This window comes from Fistularia commersonii, chromosome 29 (assembly GCF_037954325.1).
Source record: "Fistularia commersonii isolate RoL2024-O1a breed Wild chromosome 29, RoL_Fcom_v1.0, whole genome shotgun sequence".
NCBI classification, from domain to species: domain Eukaryota; kingdom Metazoa; phylum Chordata; class Actinopteri; order Syngnathiformes; family Fistulariidae; genus Fistularia; species Fistularia commersonii.
Genome location: NC_141312.1, coordinates 6,044,516 through 6,064,755, shown reverse-complemented (window position 1 = coordinate 6,064,755; position 20,240 = coordinate 6,044,516). Strand labels below are relative to the sequence as shown.

The window sequence follows — 20,240 nt, the reverse complement described above, 5'->3', positions numbered from 1 at the left end:
CCACACCTTAGATGTACCCATTTGCAGATATAAATCATAAAAGAAGGTCATACCATTCTGATAGGATCTATGGGACTACCTGAATGCTTTTCCCAAGAAAGGTATGGTCATTTCAGGGCAAACACAGCAGGTCTTCCGAATTCAGTGCAAATTGTTCTCTTCCACACCAAACAAACACGCTGTCACATTGCACAAATCATGCCAATACACACACACACATACACACACACACACACACACACACACACACACACACACACACACACACACACACACACACACACACGCTGTCGCAATGCATCTGGTAAAAAAAACAGAGGAAGCAACTAATATGATACCAATGATGTAAGGATTTTCCTGGGTATATGATATATATATGTATATATATATAGACATATATATATATATGTATGGTAATGGTAACTTGAATTCGGAAGACCTGCTGTGTTTGCCCTGAAATGACCATACCTTTCTTGGGAAAAGCATTCAGGTAGTCCCATAGATCCTATCAGAATGGTATGACCTTCTTTTATGATTTATATCTGCAAATAGGTACATCTAAGGTGTGGTTTAATGATAATATAGTGACTGTTTCGATCTATATATATATATATATATCCTGGGTATATTCTCTTACATTATAGGTGTGAAAATAAGTGAATTAACTTGCCAGCCAGCAGCCAATACTGTTGATATAAAAAAAATAAAGAATGAAGAATATAACATTATACATGTCTTTCTATCTATCTATCTATCTATCTATCTATCTATCTATCTATCTATCTATCTATCTATCTATCTATCTATCTATCTATCTATCTATCTATCTATATCTATATCTATATCTATATCTATATCTATATCTATCTATCTATATCTATACACATATAGATATACGTATATATACATATATACACACACACATATATATATACTCACACGCACATATATATATATATATAGACAGATAGATATATCTATATATGGCTGGTGAGGCACTCGCGTCATCACCTCACGTCTCCTCTTCATATTTGAATGGTAAATGTGAATATTTTTTGGCGATTTTGAAAAAAAAACAAAAAATGGGGAAGTGACATGGAAAATAACTTTATAGTACAAATCCCTGAATAAATATAACCATTTAATTTATTTTTTCATTTTGCATTTTTTTCCTTCCATGATGACAGGGGAGGCCCGGCCTCCCTAGCCTCTACTGACTGCACATCACTGATATATGAATATATTTATATATGTAAATAAATGGAGAATGTCAGGTGAGTCAGAAATATTCAAGATTCAAGATTCAAATTTTAACATCAAGATACGTTAGAGCTTCTCGGAGTTGTTGCATGTGACAAACAGGGACAACTTGCTCCCTCCAAAATCATTCTAACCTCATGATAAGATAGTTTGCTTATTTGTCTCCCTTTCTTAAGTAAGTGGATTTCTTTCTTTTGGATTTCTTTTTATATTCCAGTTGAAAATATGACCTGTTGTCAGTAGTGACTGGTATATACTGACAAAAGGATCTGATACTGCTTCAGTTTGTGGAGCATAACCTGAGAATACATCTTCAATTTAAATCTTTATAGATAATACTGGAGTATGTTCCATCACAAGTCCCCTTTTGATGAATAATAATATTATTAATAAATGTAAAACACACCATGAGACATTTCAAGTCTTAAGACAGGATTTTTTCTTTTACAAGCTGACACTGCGTCAATCAACAAGGTTAAAATAATCATTGATAACCTGCAACCTCTCTAGTGTCTCTATCAGGATCCTGTTGGACTTTGCTGTCTGATCCTCATCTTGTTTGTGAGAAACCCGCTACTTGTCAAATTCACGTGTTCTGGAAAGAGAGGATTTGACGGGCCTGTCTCTAACACATGGGGCTGAAAAGGAGAAGCTACGCTTTTTTTCCCCTTCCATTTCTTCTTAACACTGGGTTGCCAGATCTGCCGGCTATCACAAAATAAAGATGTCAGACTGACGGAACTAAGATGGTCGGACATACTTACATGTTATAATCGCTTACAGCATTGCTTATTCCATAAATTGTTGTTATTTCTTTGAGTAGTAGTAGTGATAGTGATAACTTGAATTTATATAATGCTCTGCAACGAATTCACATGATGTCATTTAAGTGTAACAGAGCGATAATTAGACAGTCTAACTGCCTTCTGCATGGAGTTTGCATAGAGATGCTGGGAGTCAAAGAGTTCCAGGTTGGAGTACAGGGTTGCCACACACTGTTAGGCCACGGGCGGAGGACTGGGGTGGGGTAGGTCATCTTCCTCCAAGGATCATGAAGGTTATGGATTAAACGAACCTTCATGATGGCTGACGGCAGATCAGCGGATGAACTGTCAATTTAAAGTTCCACAGGGTCCCTTTAATACTCATGTAAAATTGTAGTTTTTTTTCCAAGTGAGCCCATGTTCATTTGGTGTTTAAATCAGATAAATTAAAGCAAAATCCCAAACTTTCATTTTAATGGCCTGATCATTTTGTTAAGTAATTGACTATTTTTGGCTCAATCAGTTAAAAATCTTGCGTCTCTGTTTCCTTGTCCCTTTTTTTCTGCTGAAGACAGAAAATAATATCTTTTACAATGCGATTTAGGGTGTTTGTCCTGTTGAGTCGTTGCTCTCACAGGTAAGTGAGTCACAGTCGAGTTCAAATAAATTGGTCAAATTCCACTCACTGACCTACCTCTGCGATGGTCTGCTGAGATTACATGGCAGACATGTGTGGCTGCTTGGTAAAACCTGGTGACAAAGAACGGTTCAGTGAGCTTTCAGGGCTGATAAAGTACCTTTGCTGCTATTCTCTACTGATAAGGCTGAAAAACCCTGTGACTAAATGGTTCACCCCCCCCCCCCCCCCCCGCCCCCCATGTGACATGAGCATCATATCAATAAGTCAGCTGAACCACATCTGTTTTTTATTGCCCTTGCAGTGATACCCTATTCAACCTGTATTTACACAACAGACCAATAAATGTCAAAAATGTAAAGCAGACAAAAACACGCACTGTTTAAGTAGTAAAAAAAATATTTGGAAAAAAAAGCTGCATTTATGTATTTTGGTAAAAAGGTGTAGCTAATCAAAAAATTATACCAAGAATGACCAGTGGTGGATTTCCATCTCCATCTTTCTCCATCCAAATGCATACTGTGCTTGAACTGGATCTGCACTCGCCCACGTGGCAACTCAAATTACTATATTATTTCTATAGTTTTTTGGAAAAGAGAGGGAGGAAGTCCCATAATTCACAAATGTTTTCCTTTTTTCTGATTGTTTTCTTTCTCTTTCCTTCACCTTTGGGCATTGCTTTCCTGATATATATTTGACATGTTAACGCACCATGAGTTATGTATTTGAAAAATATAAAAAATTAAAAAAACTCAAACATAAATCACAAGGTTGACACATAAAAATTCCTTTTTTTTTCACCGTCCTCACAGTTGCAGGCACCATTCTTTAACATCTCCTCTCTTTCTCTTTGCAGTGCTTCAATCTGAACCCTAGTTTGTCTTTTTTTAGTCTTAACTTTAGAACAGTTTGCTTCCCATAAAATGCGAAACATGCCTTTTTTTCACTCAAATTTGATGAATCCTTAGGAGACTGCGACCTGCCTGCAACACCTGCACATTTCGTTTGCCAGTGGCTGAACAAAAAATACCAGTCCAACCCAGTGTTTGACTTAGCTGATCCCTGTTTGTTTTGGTTTCTCACAACTCTCCTGTATATCCAGTGCACCAAAGAGTGACCTTTTCTAAGTGAAGATGAATAAAAAAAAGCCCAAATGTGATTGATTAAATGTGACTTTATTGACCGACTGATTATTTACTGGAAAAAAATCAAAAAAACAATGGCACGTTCCCATTTTCACATGCCCGTATGTACACAGCTCTACCTCTTGGGTGAAAACAACATCCTATTGATTGGGAAACAAACATCCTAGAGCAGCTGCTGTTACGTTCCCTTGAGGCATTGTTTTACAAAACACACACATGCGCGTGCACACACACACACACACTAACACACATTAACACACACACACACAGACACATGCCTTTGGCTCTTCGTTTCATGTAAAGACAACTATAAACGCCAGTGCATATATATACAAATGTGAAAGATTCAAAATGTAAATAAAGACACAATGACAATGCAGCTCTGTTTAAAACAGACACACATATTGACTTTTTGAAATATACGACAAAAAAAATCAAATACAAAAAATAACTATCAATGACAGTAACGCACACTGACACAAAATAGTCAGTCCAACAGGCTCCTTTGTGTCCTTGTGGAAGGAAACTGTGAGGAAGGTGATAAAGTTGCTGCCAGGGGCCGTAATCGGGGATCCATCTTTAGTTTCAGTCTTAACAGAAACTCCTAGGCAAATATTCTATGCAAAATGCACACACACACACACACACACACACACACACACACACACGCACAGGCACACACGCACAGGCACACACACACACACATACAGAGCAGAGCGACCAATCACATAGGCAAATCCATGTAAAACGAGACCTGAGTCTTCCCGGTCATTGTGAGAGCACAAATGGCATCTTAACATAAAGTTTCAGTGAAATTTAAAACCAGCAATGAGCGACGGCTAATGACAAAGCGTCACACGGTTTTTGTGTTTTCAAGCTTAACAAAACATTCGGGATAAATATTTCAACTGGATGCAAGCTGAATCGGAACAAGATTAATTTTTTTTTATTTTTTTTTTTACAAACAGCTGTTCTAAAAGAACACTTCAGACAAAGCAAAGCTAATGGTTGCTATTTACACATGGCTTCATCTCGGAGTCTCTCAGGGATGCATCTTTGCAAAGTAAATGAAAAACGAACGCACAGGGACACATTTACGGACAACACACGAAATACAGTTATTCTGCTCTCGGTTCAAACGTAGTCTTTTCTGTCATATCCTCCGCCTGCGCTGACGCTGCGAGGCGCAGAGTAAGCCATCCGAGGAGGCTTGTACTTCTCCTCTTTGGGTGGACAGCTGCTGCACAGCATCGCCCCGCCGATCAGCAGCAGCGCAGAAGCTCCCCAACCGATGTAGAGCGAAGCTCCCAGCTCCCTCCTTTGCCCGTTGGTCAGAAGCGGGCTGTAGAAATCACGAATGACGACGCTGGCGGACCAGGAGACGGGAATGAGGACCAAAAGGCCGGCGAGGATGAAGAAGATACCGGCAATGATCATCACTTTGGCCTTGGGCGCCTCTTCTTCGATGCAGTTGGTGCATTTGGCGCCGACGATGGAGATCATGACCCCCAGGACTCCGAGTATGATGGCGATAATCATCATCGCTCTGGAGGCCTGTAGCTCCTGAGGCAAAGCCAGCATGGAGTCGTAGACCTTGCACTGCATCTGACCGGTGCTCTGGGTGACGCAGTTCATCCACAGACCCTCCCAGATAGTCTGAGCCGTGATGATGTTAGCTCCCACGAAGGCTGACACTCTCCACATTGGCAGCGCGCACGCCACAATGGCTATTATAAATCCGAGGACCCCGAGGGCAATGCCCACAATCTCCATGCCCATCGACATTCTGGCTGTTTCTCAGATGACGGACGTTAAATCGTCTTATTTCCGGGAAAAGCACCCCGTGCTCAGGTGTCCTCGGGAGGCTTGAGCTCCCGTAAGCGTGTGTGGTGTGTGACACGCTGCCACGGAAACAGGTCTTTTATACCCCAGGTGATTGAGGAGGAGCCCCCTGATGATGTCAGGGAGAGGCTGTCTTCTAAAAGAAAAAAAAGAAGAAAAAACAGAGTAAAAAACACCTGTGTACATAAAGTGGAGGAGGGGAGCTGGAGGCAGGGCGGTGAAGGAGGGATGTGATGGAGGAAGGGTGTGTGTGTGTGTCATGGGTGGGGGTTGGGGACGGGTGAGATGGTTGCCTTTTTTTTTGAACAACCAAAGCAGGGAGTAGAATTTCGGACAATGGTGACTGAAAATGAGACAGCTGATTGTGTTGAAAAAAAAAAAAGAATAATCTACAAAATGCATATAACCAACCATTGGGAGCAAAGTTTCACATGCAAACACACACACGTACAAATGTGTGTGCACACATACACACACAAACACACACACAAAGGTGTCGGCTTCTTCAGTTTCAAATCTGTACGAGGAAAAAAAATCCCGAAGCGCTGCCGGAAAACCAGAATAACTGCACCCAGAGCAAATACAAATCCAGAGAACTTTTCTGACACCTTCGACACACAGAGAGCATCATCTTCTTGGTATCGGTTATATTAACTTCCAAAAGCAAATAATACCTGAAAAAGCGCATGGTTTCATGTATCATGATGAAGAGGGTCAGTGGAAAATGATCAGCATTGTACTCTACATTGATTCGGATTGAGATGCGCTTTAAATGCATGAATATCAACTTTCAGTTTGAAGGGACCTGTTAATAACTGCTCGCTGTTCTTCGGAGTTTTTCAATTTCAGAGACGTCCGGCGACACGGCGATCATCGATACCATGAGCACAGCAAAAACAAGTTCACACAGCTTTCTGCCACTTAATAATTGACTAAATATTCAATTGACTGGAGTTATATGTCAAATGCATTGCATGCACTTTCCCTTGTGGAAGTGCACACATAGGAGGGGAGCTAACGGAGAATGAAATTATCAGGGAATGCCAACCAGTGGGTGTGTCTCTGTGAGGACAAAGAGGGCGAGATGGCCTTTGTATACAAGATATAGTGATACGTAAGTTTTACAGCCAGTCAAAGATCTCGCTGCAAGTAACATATGGAAATACTGGGCAGATGCATTCCTATCCGACTGCTACAATAAAGCAAAGCCCAAAAGCAAATGATACTTGTTTGGATTGAGAGGTAGTCGATGCTTCCAAAACACAGCTATCAGTTAAAATACTATCTGAAGTTTTATTTGGACCTTCAACTCATTCAGACCTCCCACATCTAAAAAGGAAGTAAAAAAAGAGCTGAAGGTACAGTATATTCAGGTACTCAAAGAGAATAAAACAATTCATACCAGGATCAAATTTTAACAATGGCTGGTAGAAAATACTTTATTTTATCTTGTAAATAATGTTTTAAGATTAAATAACCACGGTGGACAGTTCTGATATAAACCACTAAACCACAGTATTGTTGCAATAATAATAATAATAATAATACAGTTTGGGACATACCAGAAATAATAGTAGGGTCCTTTCTAACACAGCTATAATGTTCTGAAAGTGAAAAAGGAGCTTCTTTTCAGTTTTTCAATGGAAAACCTCTGACCCATGCCCATTGCTCAAGCACACTCTCATGATCTTCTGGACCTGCATCTGGTCAAGGTGTTTGTCCAAAGGTTAGAAAGGGGCTGGCAAAACATGCATAAACAAATGTACGTTGAAAAGAGTCCTCACATGCCTCCCTCCCGCCCCCGCACCATAAAACACAGGGGAATACAAACAGCACGCAAACAAACTGCAAGGCGAAAGAATAAAGATGGTTTTTTTTTTCCTTCTCGTGTGCCTCCATCATCCAACCTATGTTTTTATAGCAACGTCAGCCGCGGTCAAATGACAAAACAGCCAGAGGCTATAAGCTGCCCTTTAACTGTAAACCTGCATTGACCGGCTAGTTGTTACCAAAACAAGAGTGAAACCACGAGCAGAAGGGGTCTTCTATTCTGACCCCGTCGAAACCCATCGTAGATTTACGTGTGAACCATGTAACACGTCATCCGGGTGTTAAAAAAGGTTCATTCATTAGCGTTAAAGCGGAAATTGGAGAATGTCCAGGAACATTGTTTGAAAGAATGAACTCACTTATCATTACAGAGTTCTTTGTATTCAAGATTTTGAAGTCTGTGGCTCGGTCTTCAATGATCATTTGGAGAGGATAAATACATTTTGTACACCAATAAATAAAAACAAGATATAATTACGGCTGAGGGGGAGAGTTGTCTCTTAGTTTTAATGAAATATAAAACACAAACAGCTGAGAAAATCCTAGCATTTACTGAATCGCATGACGTATTTTTTAAGGAATAACAATCATCGTATATTGTTTACAGACTGCAAATATCATCAATTAATATAATTTACAGGAGTATAAATGCACAAGTGCAACATTCAGAAGTATATATTGAAGGGATTTTGGTCTAGACTCTCTATTTACACTGTATGTATATTTCTTTACTGCTCTTTCCTCCATATTAATGTTTGTTATCATAACAAACAATAATATGTTATCTTCCTATGAGTTCCTGATGAGGGACAATAATATTAGCAAGTATTTTGAAAACCTTCAAAAAATTTGAATAGGCACTACAGAGTTGTAACAAATGATTATAGAATAGGAATAACTTATTAAATGATTTTTCAGCATCCATAAATCACAGAATTTTTAAAAATAAAAAAATCAATAAAAACTAATGAAAAGAAATGTCAGGTCTTATCCAAAGTCAGATGTGTAGAAACCAGATGTATAAATAAAGTAGCTTGTTATTTTAAGTGTATTGAATTCTTGGATATCGTTTTTCAGTTATTTGTTTCCAAGATTACATTTCTCTCATTCCAGGTATTTAGAAATATCAGAAAATATCTTTATTAGCATTCAAGTCTTCTCTACTCTTGTAAAACTGCATTCATCGCTACCTGACAAAAACACAATGTACACTGTTCAAACAACAAAAGTGTCATATAAAACCATATAGAAAATGTCAAATTTCTGCTGCAGAAACAGATGAGCATTTGAATTATACGCCAATTTTCTCCAACCAGTGATTTTACTTGATTTCCTGTCATCCTTTTTACAGTCCACTCCACCATTTTGACCTTGTTTCAAGCCCCAGGTGAGCTCCATTTTGTGTATTTCACTGCTGTGGCCCAATCAATGCACTCATGTTATCCATACACTGTATATAATGTATAAATCATTTGCACAGAAGCACAAAATCCTAATTTTTAACAGCGTCCCTATTTCCTCCATAGTGTGATACTTGATATGAACAACGAAGAACATTTAAGCACGAAAATAAATATAAAACAAAGTGTTGTCTTCTCGCCAAACTCTTTATGTAAAATGTTTTCTCAAATGTTCCTTTACCATATTTAGCCATTTACACTTTGTAGGAATTTGCTGATAATTTCCAGTCACATGTAAACAGCATCATCAAACTATCGCATAGCATTTTCAAAAGCATCCAAATAGAACTCCAAACATTTCAATCCTGAATATCCATTGATAAAAAGTCCGAACGTCGTAGATGAGCCAAGATTATAAACTTTCAGTTTCGCGAAGCGGAAGGATACGTGGGAAACTACAGGAGTCGCGGCTTCCTCCTCAGACGTAGTCCCTCCTGTTGTAGGAGCTTTGGGCCGTCGACCTCGGAGCGGCCGTGTACGCGATGCGACTCTGTTGGTGCAAGCTGTACCTGGCCGGCTTCTCTTCTTTGGGCGGGCAGCTGCAGCAGAGGATGGCGCCTCCGACCAGCAGCAAGGCCGCCGCCGCCCAGCCCAAATACAGAGCTGCCCCGATCTCCATCTTCTGACCGGCGGGGATGATGGGACTGTAGAATTCGACCACGATGCTGTTTGCCGACCAGGAAACGGGCACCAGCTGTGCCAAAGCCGCTGTGATGAAGGCCCCGCCGGAGGCGGCCATCACTTTGGCCTTGACCCCCTCTTCCTCGATGCAGTTGGTGCACTTGGCGCCCACTAAAGAAATGAGGAGGGCCACCGACCCCACGATGATGGAGACGACGGTGAGCGCCCTGGCGGCCTGCAGGTCCTCGGGTAGCGCGAGCATGGAGTCGTAGACTTTACACTGCATCTGCCCCGTGCTCTGCACCACGCAGCTCATCCACAGGCCCTCCCAGTACACCTGAGCTGTAACAATGTTGGCTCCGATGAAAGCGGAGACCTTCCACATGGGAAGAGCGCAGCTCACTATGCTGAGGAGCCAGCCGACCACTGACAGGGCCACTCCGGCCAGTTCCAGTCCGAAAGACGGCATGGTGCACCCGAGGAGTCGCCCTCGCCGATCAAACGCGATCTGGCAGAAAACTTCCCTTTTCGGATTTATGTCCCCTTCCTCCGCTGGGTTCTTCCGCTCCTCACGCCGCCGCTTTCGAATCGGTCCTTGTCACACACGGCTGCTCTCCGGTCCTTGAGCGCGCCCTGCCCCGATGTTGTTGTCCACTTATTTGCAGCTCTTAAGGAGTTCACAACTCTTATCTGGGTATCTTTTTATTGCCAGATGGGTAGACCCTCCTCAAACATGACATCACTCTTTTGGTCAGGCCAATCGGGGAAGTCCACCAGGGTGTGTTGGTACTTTATCAAATAAAGAGCATTTTTTATGGTTTAACCTTTTGCCCATGGTAGCTTGTGTGCGTTAGCTTTATTGCTTTCACTTGGTAATGAGTGGCCAGGGCAGAGCTTGTTATGTGGTTGATAGGTGACCACAGGGAACTGGAATGGATTAACAAACATGCATTGTAAAATATGTGTAAAACATGTGTATGTGACCACTTCCTGTGTGTGTGTGTGTGTGTGTGTGTGTGTGTGTGTGTGAGCAAGAAAGAAAGAGAGAGACAATGTTTGCATAGTGGAGGGTCATATTTGAGATCGACAGGAAGGGACAAAGGAGACAATGTGCACATCTCTATCTATTCCCCATTTGGGATTATCAGTTTTGATGTTTTCAGTTGTATTTTTATAGCCTGGAGTAAAACATGAGCATTTTTACAGCAGAGCCATGTATCTTCACCACAGGGTCACATAGTACAGTAAAATTCTAGTTAATGGCAAACTTTATCCAATTCCAAGTTGGGTGTTGGAGGTAAAGTTTATTGTTTTAAGCTTCTCCAAAACTGGGAAAAGGGAACCTGGTAGATTAACAGTCACCCGGCGGTACCGGTGGCAGAGACGGTATTTCTTTGTGATATGGAAGAGAAATGGCGAAGGACATCCTGATCAGTATGAACTCTCCAGAAAGAGCTCAAAAGTGCTGCAGAAACATCTTCATGGTCCCTGTAGGTTCATCATACAGGTAGGTACTGTGTAACAACCGCTATCACACTGACACACTTTTGTTTTGTATGCGTGCAAACATGAGCGTATGCATGTGTCAAGCGTGTCTGCCAGAGGAACAGTTAACCCAGCAAATGCGATAAGATAAAAGCTGATAAAATGCTATTAATTGTAGCCTATCATAGTATAGGAAGGAAACAGATCATTTGCCAACAGCCAAGACCATATCTGTGCCAGAATTATCTGAAGTTAAATGATATACAATGCTTAGTAAATCCAGATATCATTTTGTGTTTGACTGGAAACAAAAGCTACTCACTGGAAACAAAAGCTACTCACTGGCATTCAGTGATTTTTTTTAACAGATTAAGTACAATATAATTCAATAAAAACAATACAGTTAAAGTTTTAACTTGAAATAAATCCACAATTTTCCTGAAAGGATTTTTTTAATTTTACATGTTGACGAACAAACCGTCAATCTGTGCCACTCAGGATGGGAAATCTGTAATTGGGTCAATTGAACTCTGTCTTACAAAGAAAGGAACTTTTGACTCTCAGTCACCCTGTTCAGGTTGCAGTTTCAACTTATAAATAAATAAACGGATCTACAGTATATGCACTGCTCAAAAAAATAAAGGACACACTAAAATAACACATCCTACATCTGAATGAATGAAATATTCTTATTAAATACTTTGTACTTTACATAGTTGAATGTGCTGACAACAAAATCACACAAAAATGATCAATGAAAATGAAATTTATTCACCCATGGAGGTCTGGATTTGGAAAAATACACAACAGACTGATCCAACTTTGATGTAATGTCCTTAAAACAAGTCAGAATGAATCTGTGTTGCTTCCTAAGTGGACAGTTTGGAGTGACATTGTGTTGTTTAAGTGTTCCCTTTATTTTTTCAAGTAGTGTACATGTATGCCGTAATTTTCCTGGCTTTGCGCGGCTGCAGGGTCCAGGATCCCGGCCTTTCCCGGACGTCATCCGGCGAGAGGCGGGGTTCACCCCGGACTGGTCACCAGGCGAACGCAAGGCCTTTCATTCACACGTCTGGGCAATTTAGGGTTTCCAATGAACCGCTGCATGTTTTTAGACTCTGGGAGGAAACAGGAGAACCTGGGACCTACTGGTAAATAAACGGATCTACAGTATATACACTGCTCAAAAAAATAAAGGGAACACTTAAAAAACACATCCTAGATCTAAATGAATGAAATATTCTTATGAAATACTTTGCTCTTTATACAGTTGAATGTGCTGACAACAAAATCACACAAAAATGATCAATGGAAATCAATTGTATCAACCATGGAGGTCTGGATTAGGAATCACACTCAAAATTAAAGTCTAAAAACAAACTCCTGGCTGATCCAACTTTGACGTAATGTCCTTAAAACAAGTCAAAATGAATCTGTGTTGCTTCCTGAGTGGACACTATGATTTCACAGACGTGTGATTGACTTGGAGTTACATTGTGTTGTTCAAGTGTTCCCTTTATTTTTTTGAGCAGTATATATGTATATATATCAGAACAAAGGTCTCGCCAAGACAAGAACATGCATTTAATCTGTAGCTTCACTGGAGGTCACAAATAACTGAAATATTGAAGGTGTCCCTCTTCAGTAAACATGACTTTTATCATTATAGCTTGACAGAATTCTTAACATGAGAGAACCTGATACTGCAAATCACAGTCATAAAAGTTTATGTTTCCACACCACTGATGTTTACCAACACGTTATGTGCTAAATTTGCATCTTTATATCACTTCAAACAACACCGGTCTAACTAGGGCAGGGGAATTCTGCGTGCTCTACTTCTCTGTTGCTTTGCGAGGCACTCAGTGGGCACTCAGTTACTAAGTGATGAGTCTCTTGAAAGAGTTGGGGCCTTGGATTTAATGGCTGCTTAGAGATTTATGGACACATTAAAAAGTGCAGTTAAGATCTGTTTGAACACAGAGTGAAGCAAATGCTTTCAAAGCCCTCGTCCTTCATCATCTCCCTGACCAAACCTAACCCGGGGTTTTTGTGATGAACCGCACGCAAATAACCAAACTAGCATTCCACCGCCCCTTGTGATTAATTCTGATTGTGATGAGACGAGTGTTAACACACACACACGGACGTACACACCTGGTTTGATGTGTTTTAGAATAGAAGTTGCTGCCTCCCTTTGGGCAGATCCAAGAACAGCATACTTTCAAGCCCAAGTTGGCCCAGCAAAGAAGCCGGACCTGTCAGATAGGTTGTATATCATATTAACTGCGCTTGCACTGGCTCTCCTCTGTTCAAGAACAAGATCCTGCGCTATGAATTCGGGTGAACAACAAAATCCTTATATGTTTGCGAGTACAATCAGCCTTCAGTTTGATTCGGAGAATTCAAATGGGTGGAAGATGAGAGCGTTCATCAAAGGCGACCTCGGCCTTCCCACAGAAAATGTGCGCTTCTAGGAAATCTTATTCAAATCTTCTGTTCTCCGACATTGATGTGTGAAATGACAAACAATTCCAAAAAACCCTGGTCTGTGCCGAACTGCATCTGGCGCTTTTCATGCCTAGCCTTGGTTTAAGAATGTCATTCTTTTTATATCATCATTGGTGTAAGAATAAACCAGCGGCACTGAGATGGACAACTTTAAATGTGTCCAATAATGAACTATAATAATTTCATTATCATTAATATAATTATTGTTGTTTTTGTTGTTGTCATTGTTTTTTTTTTTTCATTATTCTTATCATCATATCATTATCAGTATTATGCTGATACTGACGGTACTGCTGATGTTTTTTGTGTCACGATCCACGCAAACACACCCCACACATCGAGCCAGCTGCGGATCTTTGTATATCAGTTAAAACTCAGTCATATTTCTGATTTCTTGTCAGCTGTTCCTAAAAAAGAGGAATTCATTTATTCATCAATTCGTCCATTATCTATACTGCTGATTTTATGATTTTTCCAAGACCGCTCCAGGATGTGTGAATCATTTGAGTGTGTTCTGAATTCTGGTGTGTCGTTGTCTCTTTTATCACCATCTTTTTAGCATGCTAACCTGTTGACATATTTTTTCATTTTATTTAAATGTGTCCTCTCAAATGTCCCTGGGCAAATCTTTCATGGCTATTGAAGTCAGGAGTAAAGTAAGATCAATGATCTGACAGAAAACTATACAAACTGTAATCCTGTGATGATTTGCATTAAACACAGTTTCGATTGATAAATAACCTGATCACTGAGTCACTGATTATGAATCACCAAGATGACATGAAATGTTTGAAATGTTTGAAATGTTAAAAATTGTGCGTGGCTCAATAACATTTCGTCACAAGATGCCAGAAAGCGAAGAGCCGGCCCAAGACCATATTTGGTAAGTCGGTCTGAGGTATCGGCGTGTTAAGTCATCACTGAAGAAAACAATCATGTATTCACCTTTTTCCCACTCAAAGTAATGCCAAAGAGAAAAAAAAAAAAAGAATGAAGTCTCCGTTCCTTGAAAAAAAATCTTTCATGACTTGCTTGTATTGTTCTCAAATGCGTTTGACTGCGTCGCTTGATGCAAATCCGGTTTTTAAAGTTTTTCTGTTTGTTTTGAGTTGAGTGAAGAAGGTGTGGGTGGTTGGAAGTAGGTGGATGTATGACCTGGGGAATGATAGCGACGAGCTGGCCACTCCCCAATCAGGGAGGCGGTCATATGTACCAGCTCCCTTGCAAGTACTCCCCCATTTAGAAAACTCACCTGTGCACCGGAAGGCTTACCTCCCTTTGGGACTGAGATAACAGGTTTGGTTGCCAGAGGAGAAGGGAACACACACCGTTTCAAGACTTTTCATTAGACGTGACTCAAAGGCTAACCTCTCTACAATAATGGTGTCCACCGGACTACAAATGCTTGGCACGGCCCTCGGGATCGTGGGATGGATTGGCGCCATTCTGGTCTGCGCCCTTCCCATGTGGAAGGTCTCGGCTTTCATCGGCAGCAACATCGTGACCTCGCAGACGACGTGGGAGGGAATATGGATGAACTGTGTGGTCCAGAGCACCGGCCAGATGCAGTGTAAGGTTTACGACTCCATGCTTGCCCTCAGCTCTGACCTGCAGGCCGCCCGGGCCTTGACCGTCATCGCCATCGTGGTGGGCATCATGGCGATTCTGCTGTCCGTGGCTGGCGGGAAATGTACCAACTGTGTTAAGGATCCTGCATCCAAGGCAAAGGTCGGCGTCGCGTCCGGCGTCGTCTTTATCGCAGCCGGGATCCTCTGCCTGATCCCAGTCTGCTGGACGGCCAATTCTGTCATCAGAGATTTCTACAACCCGATGTTGGTCAACGCTCAGAAGAAAGAGCTTGGCGCTGCGCTCTACATCGGGTGGGGGGCTGCAGCTCTGATGATCATCGGCGGAGGGCTGCTGTGCTGCAACTGCCCTCCCAAGGACGAGGGCTCGTACACCGCCAGATACAAAGCTGCAAGATCTGATGCCTCTGCACCAGCATCGAGCAAGGACTACGTCTGAAATGTCTGCAGTTATTGTTGTTGAAGGCAGATGGACTGGTGCTACTTGAGCTGTGAGCTTTCAAATTACAGCATTATCAGCGGGTGAAACTCATTTCGAGTTTTACTTCCTGAATATAAAAACAAAAATAGCGGTTGTTTGCCTGTCTTTTTTTACTTTATTGTATTTTTTTTATAATTAGTATCCTCTTATATTAATCTTATTCTGAAAATCTTCTCGGTTTGCCGTTTTTTTTTTTTTTGCAACATACAGTTGTAACAAGTTGTAAATAAATATTTTGTTTAAAAACCTAATAAACATGCTTGCCTTTATTTTTCACACACAGTGTGGCTCTCAATTATCTCTTATATTTAGTTCAATTAACTGAGGATTGAAATAAATCCTCCAAAATCTTGTCACAATTTTTAATGGAAATTATGCTTTATTTTACACATTGTTTTTATAGAAATGTTAATATACAACAGAAAATAAACAAACCTTGAAAACGCCGCTATATGGTCTAAGAGGCATCTATTGTCTGATGTTTCTGGTTTTTCAGGTTTGGGTGTGGCCAAAAGTCCCAAGGGTTGGAAACTTATTTGTCTTCTAACTACTGGCCAAAGGCGACGATCTGTGTACTTCAAAAAGGGATTCAAAAAACACTGATGCATAACTACATCAGTTTGGTAGAGTTGATCATTCACTTTTTAAATTGCATTCATCCCTTTAGGCCTCACATAACTTTTTAAGCAGTTAAGTTTAAAGGATCACTCATTGGTCTTAAATTGATAATAGATTGAAAAATAGATTTCTTTTTTCGTACAACTGTGTTCAGCGCATGTTTACTTTTTGCATTTCTTTGAGGATATCCCCATTCTTGATCCCGAGCTGAGTGAAGTGAAACTGTGAGGTCTTGTGTTTGCTCAGGCCTCACCTCTGTGAGTCCATCTGTGTTCAAGTGTGTGTGTGTGTGTGTGTGTGTGTGTGTGTGTGTGTGTGTGTGTGTGTGAGAGAGAGAGACAGCAGGTGTGACGTTGAGCCATTGTTCAGTGTCTCCAATCCTTGCATGAGATCTGGAAGCTTGTGTGTGTGTGTGTGTGTGTGTGTGTGTGTGTGTGTGTGTGTGTGAGGACAATGAACAGAGAGAAAGCAAGGGCTGTAGATACCAGGTCTCAATTTTCCCCTTTTGTCTGGAGGCACAGAAACTCCACCTCATATGTTTGAACCGCATCAGGAGGCAATTGTCTTTTCAGAGTGTTGGAAACACTGCAAACGCTTCCTTATGTTAGAGGTGGAAACCCCCAAACCTGTTTGAATGATCAGAACTATCTTTTGCGTTTTGAGGTGTACTGCGGCCGGCGTTTTTTAAGACGTTTCAGCAAGAGCCACCCTCGCGTCTCGGACGCGGTCATGGCATCTCAGGGCCTTCAGATCACGTGTTGCTGGCCTTCATCGGATGGCTTGTCACCATCGTCACCAGCGCACTGCCCATGTGGAGGCTCACCGCCTTCGTCGGGGCAAACATGAACTGCGTGGTTCAGACTATGGGCTAGATGCAGTGCAAGCTTTACAACTCCATACTGGCACTGCTGCTGGACCAGCAGGCCGCCACAGCCGTGGTGGTGATCTCCGTGGTGGTAGGAGTGTTCTGCACTTTCGGCGGTCGGGGGGAAGTGCACTAACTGCCTAGAGGATGAGGTGTTGAAAGCCAAAACCGACATTGCACCGGGCGTGATCTTCATCATAGCCGCCCTGCTGGTCACGATCCCGATTTTGTGGTCGCCTCACGCGGTGATCCGGGACTTTTATAACCCCCTGTCGTTGGCGGTGCAGAGAAAGGAACTCGGAGTCGCCCTGTGCATCGTCTGGGGTTCCTCTGGGCTGCTGCTCCTCGGATGGATCTCCTCTGCAACAGCCACCCCCCCCAAAAGACGTCAGGCACTATATGCCTGCAAAGAGATGTACTTATTCTTTGTTTCATCAAATTATAGCAGATTCAGTGTCTTTTTTCAAGTGAATTGTATCTGGTGATTTCAACCCCCTGTACCTGTAGATTATGAATGTATCTGAAAGATCATGAATTAATTTTCATAAAAGTACAGTGTGCTCTCTGTATAATACTTCTAGACTTTTAGTCCATGGGCTAAAAACTTGAGGGGCCGAAGCCGAATTTCCGGACAGAAGAGAAAAAAAGCCCATGAAATTTTGTATCTTAAACTTTGATGAAGATTTCATGAATCGCCAGAAAACTGCGATAATGTATGCAGGAATTCAGGGGACTCGTCCCCTGAGGATTTACTGTATCTGGCTGAAAGCTTGGTATTCACACTGTGATTTATAGTTTGTACCATTGATAAAAAAAAAAAAAGAGAATAAAAAAAAAAAGTTGTCACTGCAGACAACGGTGCGCTGCGTATGCTTGAATACACGTTGCTAAGTAACTGTTTTCTTTCTCCAGAGGGGGATGGATATTTACCCTGCCTAGTGTGAGCACATCTGCCTGCCAAGCCTTGTCAGGTTGATATATCCTATACCTTTTTAACGGTTTTCCTTTTGTTTACAGAAACAACACTGACAGGCACAATAATAGGCCTCGGCCATTTTTCACCACAGGGTCCCCTATTTTCTTTTTTACTTAGCCACAGAGTCAGATTAGCTTAAGTGATGATGCTACAAATAATTAATATTTACGGTATTTTCAAAGAATATTTAAATTTGACATAAACGTGGGCTATATGATACTAATTCTTCCTTCTATAAGCAAATATTAGATGTGTGTATTTGACCTTTTGTGGGATGTTCACTTCACGTTTTTAAAAAACGAAAAAAAAATGTTGTGTAGCATGTTATCAAAACAAGTAAAACAAATAGCATTTGTCTGAGCATTGATGCAAGCTGAACAAATAGAACGCTGGCCCAGTTAAAAAAGGACAAAGTTGACAAAATATTTATTGCATGGATGAATAAAAAAACAAAACACATTAAAACCGACAAACACGTCTGGATCGACAGATGTCTCTTTTGAAGGGACTTCACACAAAGGATCGGAGATTACAAGAGCTCATTCAGTCACACTGAATCACAATAATATGAATTAACTCGGTTATCGTCACACACGTGTTGGTTTGTTGAGGAACAAAATAGTCACATTATGTTAGTTGAATGAAGTTAGTCACGACCTAGATGGCAGTTTAAAAGCGACTGCTTGGTGTACCGCGGCGGTTTAGACAAATTCCTTCCCTGGAGTCGTGGATTTCGGAGGAGAATATCTGGCGCCGCCGTAACGTTCGCCTCCGGACGGGCAAGAACAGCAGAGGAGAGCCCCACCGATCAGAAGCAGTCCCGACGCCCCCCAACCCATGTACAAACACGCGCCCAGCTCCCTTCTCTGGGAGTCGGGGACCATCGGGTTGTAGAAGTCCCTGATGATGGTGTTGGCGGGCAGGGAGACTGTGACCAGACACAACGCCCCGCTCAGGATGAAGAAAACCCCAGCGGCGATGGCCACTCTGGCTTTGGCCACTTCGTCTCCGACGCAGGTGGTGCACTTCCCCCCGACCACGGCGAGCAGCAGGCCGAACAGGGAGAACAGGATGGCGATGACGACCATGGCCCTGGCGGCCTGCAGGTCCGGAGGCAGGGCCAGCAAGGAGTCGTGCACCTTGCACTGCATCTGTCCTGTGCTCTGCACCACACAGTTCATCCACAGCCCTTCCCAGATGGCCTGGGCCACCACGATGTTGTTCCCGATGAAGGCCGAAACTTTCCACATGGGCAGCATGCAGATCAGTATGTTTCCAATCCAGCCGAGCACCGCCAGCCCCACGCCCAGGATTTGCAGTCCTAAAGATGCCATCGCCCTTCGCGTCTCCGCTTTCTGCTTGCGTTTCGGGTTGTCACCGGACGGCCGACTGCAAGCTCTCCCGCCGCGAGGACCTTTATACGACCCATAGATGACCATGAGCGGCCCCCCTCCTCGGGGAGGGCTTTGGCTTCTTTGCTGAGACATAAACATCAATCATGTCGTGTGTATAGTCAGTGTTTCTCCCTGGCACAGTGGCTCTGTGTTATCTCTGCCTCTCAGAGGGAGGAAAAAAAAAAAACATGTAGTTGAACATTATCTTTTAAAATCACCATTGCCAGACAAGCTGTGTTTTTGAACCATATCCACTGAAATACATAAAACAGTATTATTACCCCAAATGGGACACTTCAAGACAAAACAATCCAATGTCATTTTTTTTTTTTTTTTTTTTTACAAAACTGACTCAAACTCACCCATAGAAGAAGGATGTGTAAAAGTACATTCAAAGCATGTTACAAATAATATGATAAACACATAGATGTGGATTTTTTTTTTTTACATTTAGTTATTCGCAATACAAGAGCAGTACTTTTGGAAACCTTCAAGGCCTGATATTAAGTTCCCGCAATTGTTTCCATGTAATTATAAATCATAGCAATACTCTGTATGGTTGCCTACTTTCTAAAAAAAAAAAATATTTTAAGAAGCACTTTGCTCTAGAGATAAATCTTTATATGCACTAACTTACTTTTCATTGTTGACACTGGAAATATACAGTAACGGAATATCTGTTTTGTTGTTTGCTTGTATTTGTGTGTGTCTGTGGAGTCACTTAGGTGTAATTAGCACAAGTGAACTTAATTAGAGCTCATAGGT

The 20,240-nt window shown here is 41.7% G+C and overlaps 4 protein-coding genes and 1 pseudogene across 5 annotated transcripts; 2 read left to right on the top strand and 3 right to left on the bottom strand.

Moving 5' to 3' along the window:
- Positions 1-3,815: 3,815 nt before the first annotated feature.
- Positions 3,816-7,337, bottom strand: LOC147216804 (claudin-3-like). Of its 2 annotated transcripts, none has more exons than XM_086176841.1 (2): positions 7,211-7,337; positions 3,816-5,784 (listed from the first exon to the last, which is right to left on the bottom strand). In XM_086176841.1, exon 2 carries the CDS (start codon positions 5,589-5,591, stop codon positions 4,941-4,943), a length of 651 nt encoding a protein of 216 aa, XP_086032967.1. In that variant the 5' UTR covers positions 5,592-5,784; positions 7,211-7,337; the 3' UTR covers positions 3,816-4,940. The 2 variants fall into 2 exon arrangements, with proteins under 2 accessions (XP_086032967.1, XP_086032968.1); XM_086176842.1 differs by having other exon boundaries at positions 3,816-5,781; positions 7,211-7,326.
- A 423-nt stretch (positions 7,338-7,760) lies between these two features.
- On the bottom strand, positions 7,761-10,208 carry LOC147216803 (claudin-4-like). The gene has a single exon (XM_086176840.1). It carries the CDS (start codon positions 10,026-10,028, stop codon positions 9,357-9,359), a length of 672 nt encoding a protein of 223 aa, XP_086032966.1. The 5' UTR covers positions 10,029-10,208; the 3' UTR covers positions 7,761-9,356.
- A 4,578-nt stretch (positions 10,209-14,786) lies between these two features.
- Positions 14,787-15,889, top strand: LOC147216802 (claudin-4-like). The gene has a single exon (XM_086176867.1). The coding sequence runs from the start codon at positions 14,936-14,938 to the stop codon at positions 15,578-15,580; it is 645 nt and encodes a 214-aa protein (XP_086032993.1). The 5' UTR covers positions 14,787-14,935; the 3' UTR covers positions 15,581-15,889.
- A 1,080-nt stretch (positions 15,890-16,969) lies between these two features.
- LOC147216801 (claudin-4-like) lies at positions 16,970-17,619 on the top strand (annotated as a pseudogene).
- Positions 17,620-18,479: 860 nt separating this feature from the next.
- Positions 18,480-19,456, bottom strand: cldn29 (claudin 29). The gene has a single exon (XM_086177131.1). The coding sequence runs from the start codon at positions 19,413-19,415 to the stop codon at positions 18,783-18,785; it is 633 nt and encodes a 210-aa protein (XP_086033257.1). The 5' UTR covers positions 19,416-19,456; the 3' UTR covers positions 18,480-18,782.
- Between the last annotated feature and the right edge of the window lie 784 nt (positions 19,457-20,240).

Coding starts and splice junctions, on each gene's coding strand:
- LOC147216804 (XM_086176841.1), bottom strand. CDS start 5,591: ATGTCGATGGGCATGGAGATTGTGGGCATTGCCCTCGGGGTCCTCGGA.
- LOC147216803 (XM_086176840.1), bottom strand. CDS start 10,028: ATGCCGTCTTTCGGACTGGAACTGGCCGGAGTGGCCCTGTCAGTGGTC.
- LOC147216802 (XM_086176867.1), top strand. CDS start 14,936: ATGGTGTCCACCGGACTACAAATGCTTGGCACGGCCCTCGGGATCGTG.
- cldn29 (XM_086177131.1), bottom strand. CDS start 19,415: ATGGCATCTTTAGGACTGCAAATCCTGGGCGTGGGGCTGGCGGTGCTC.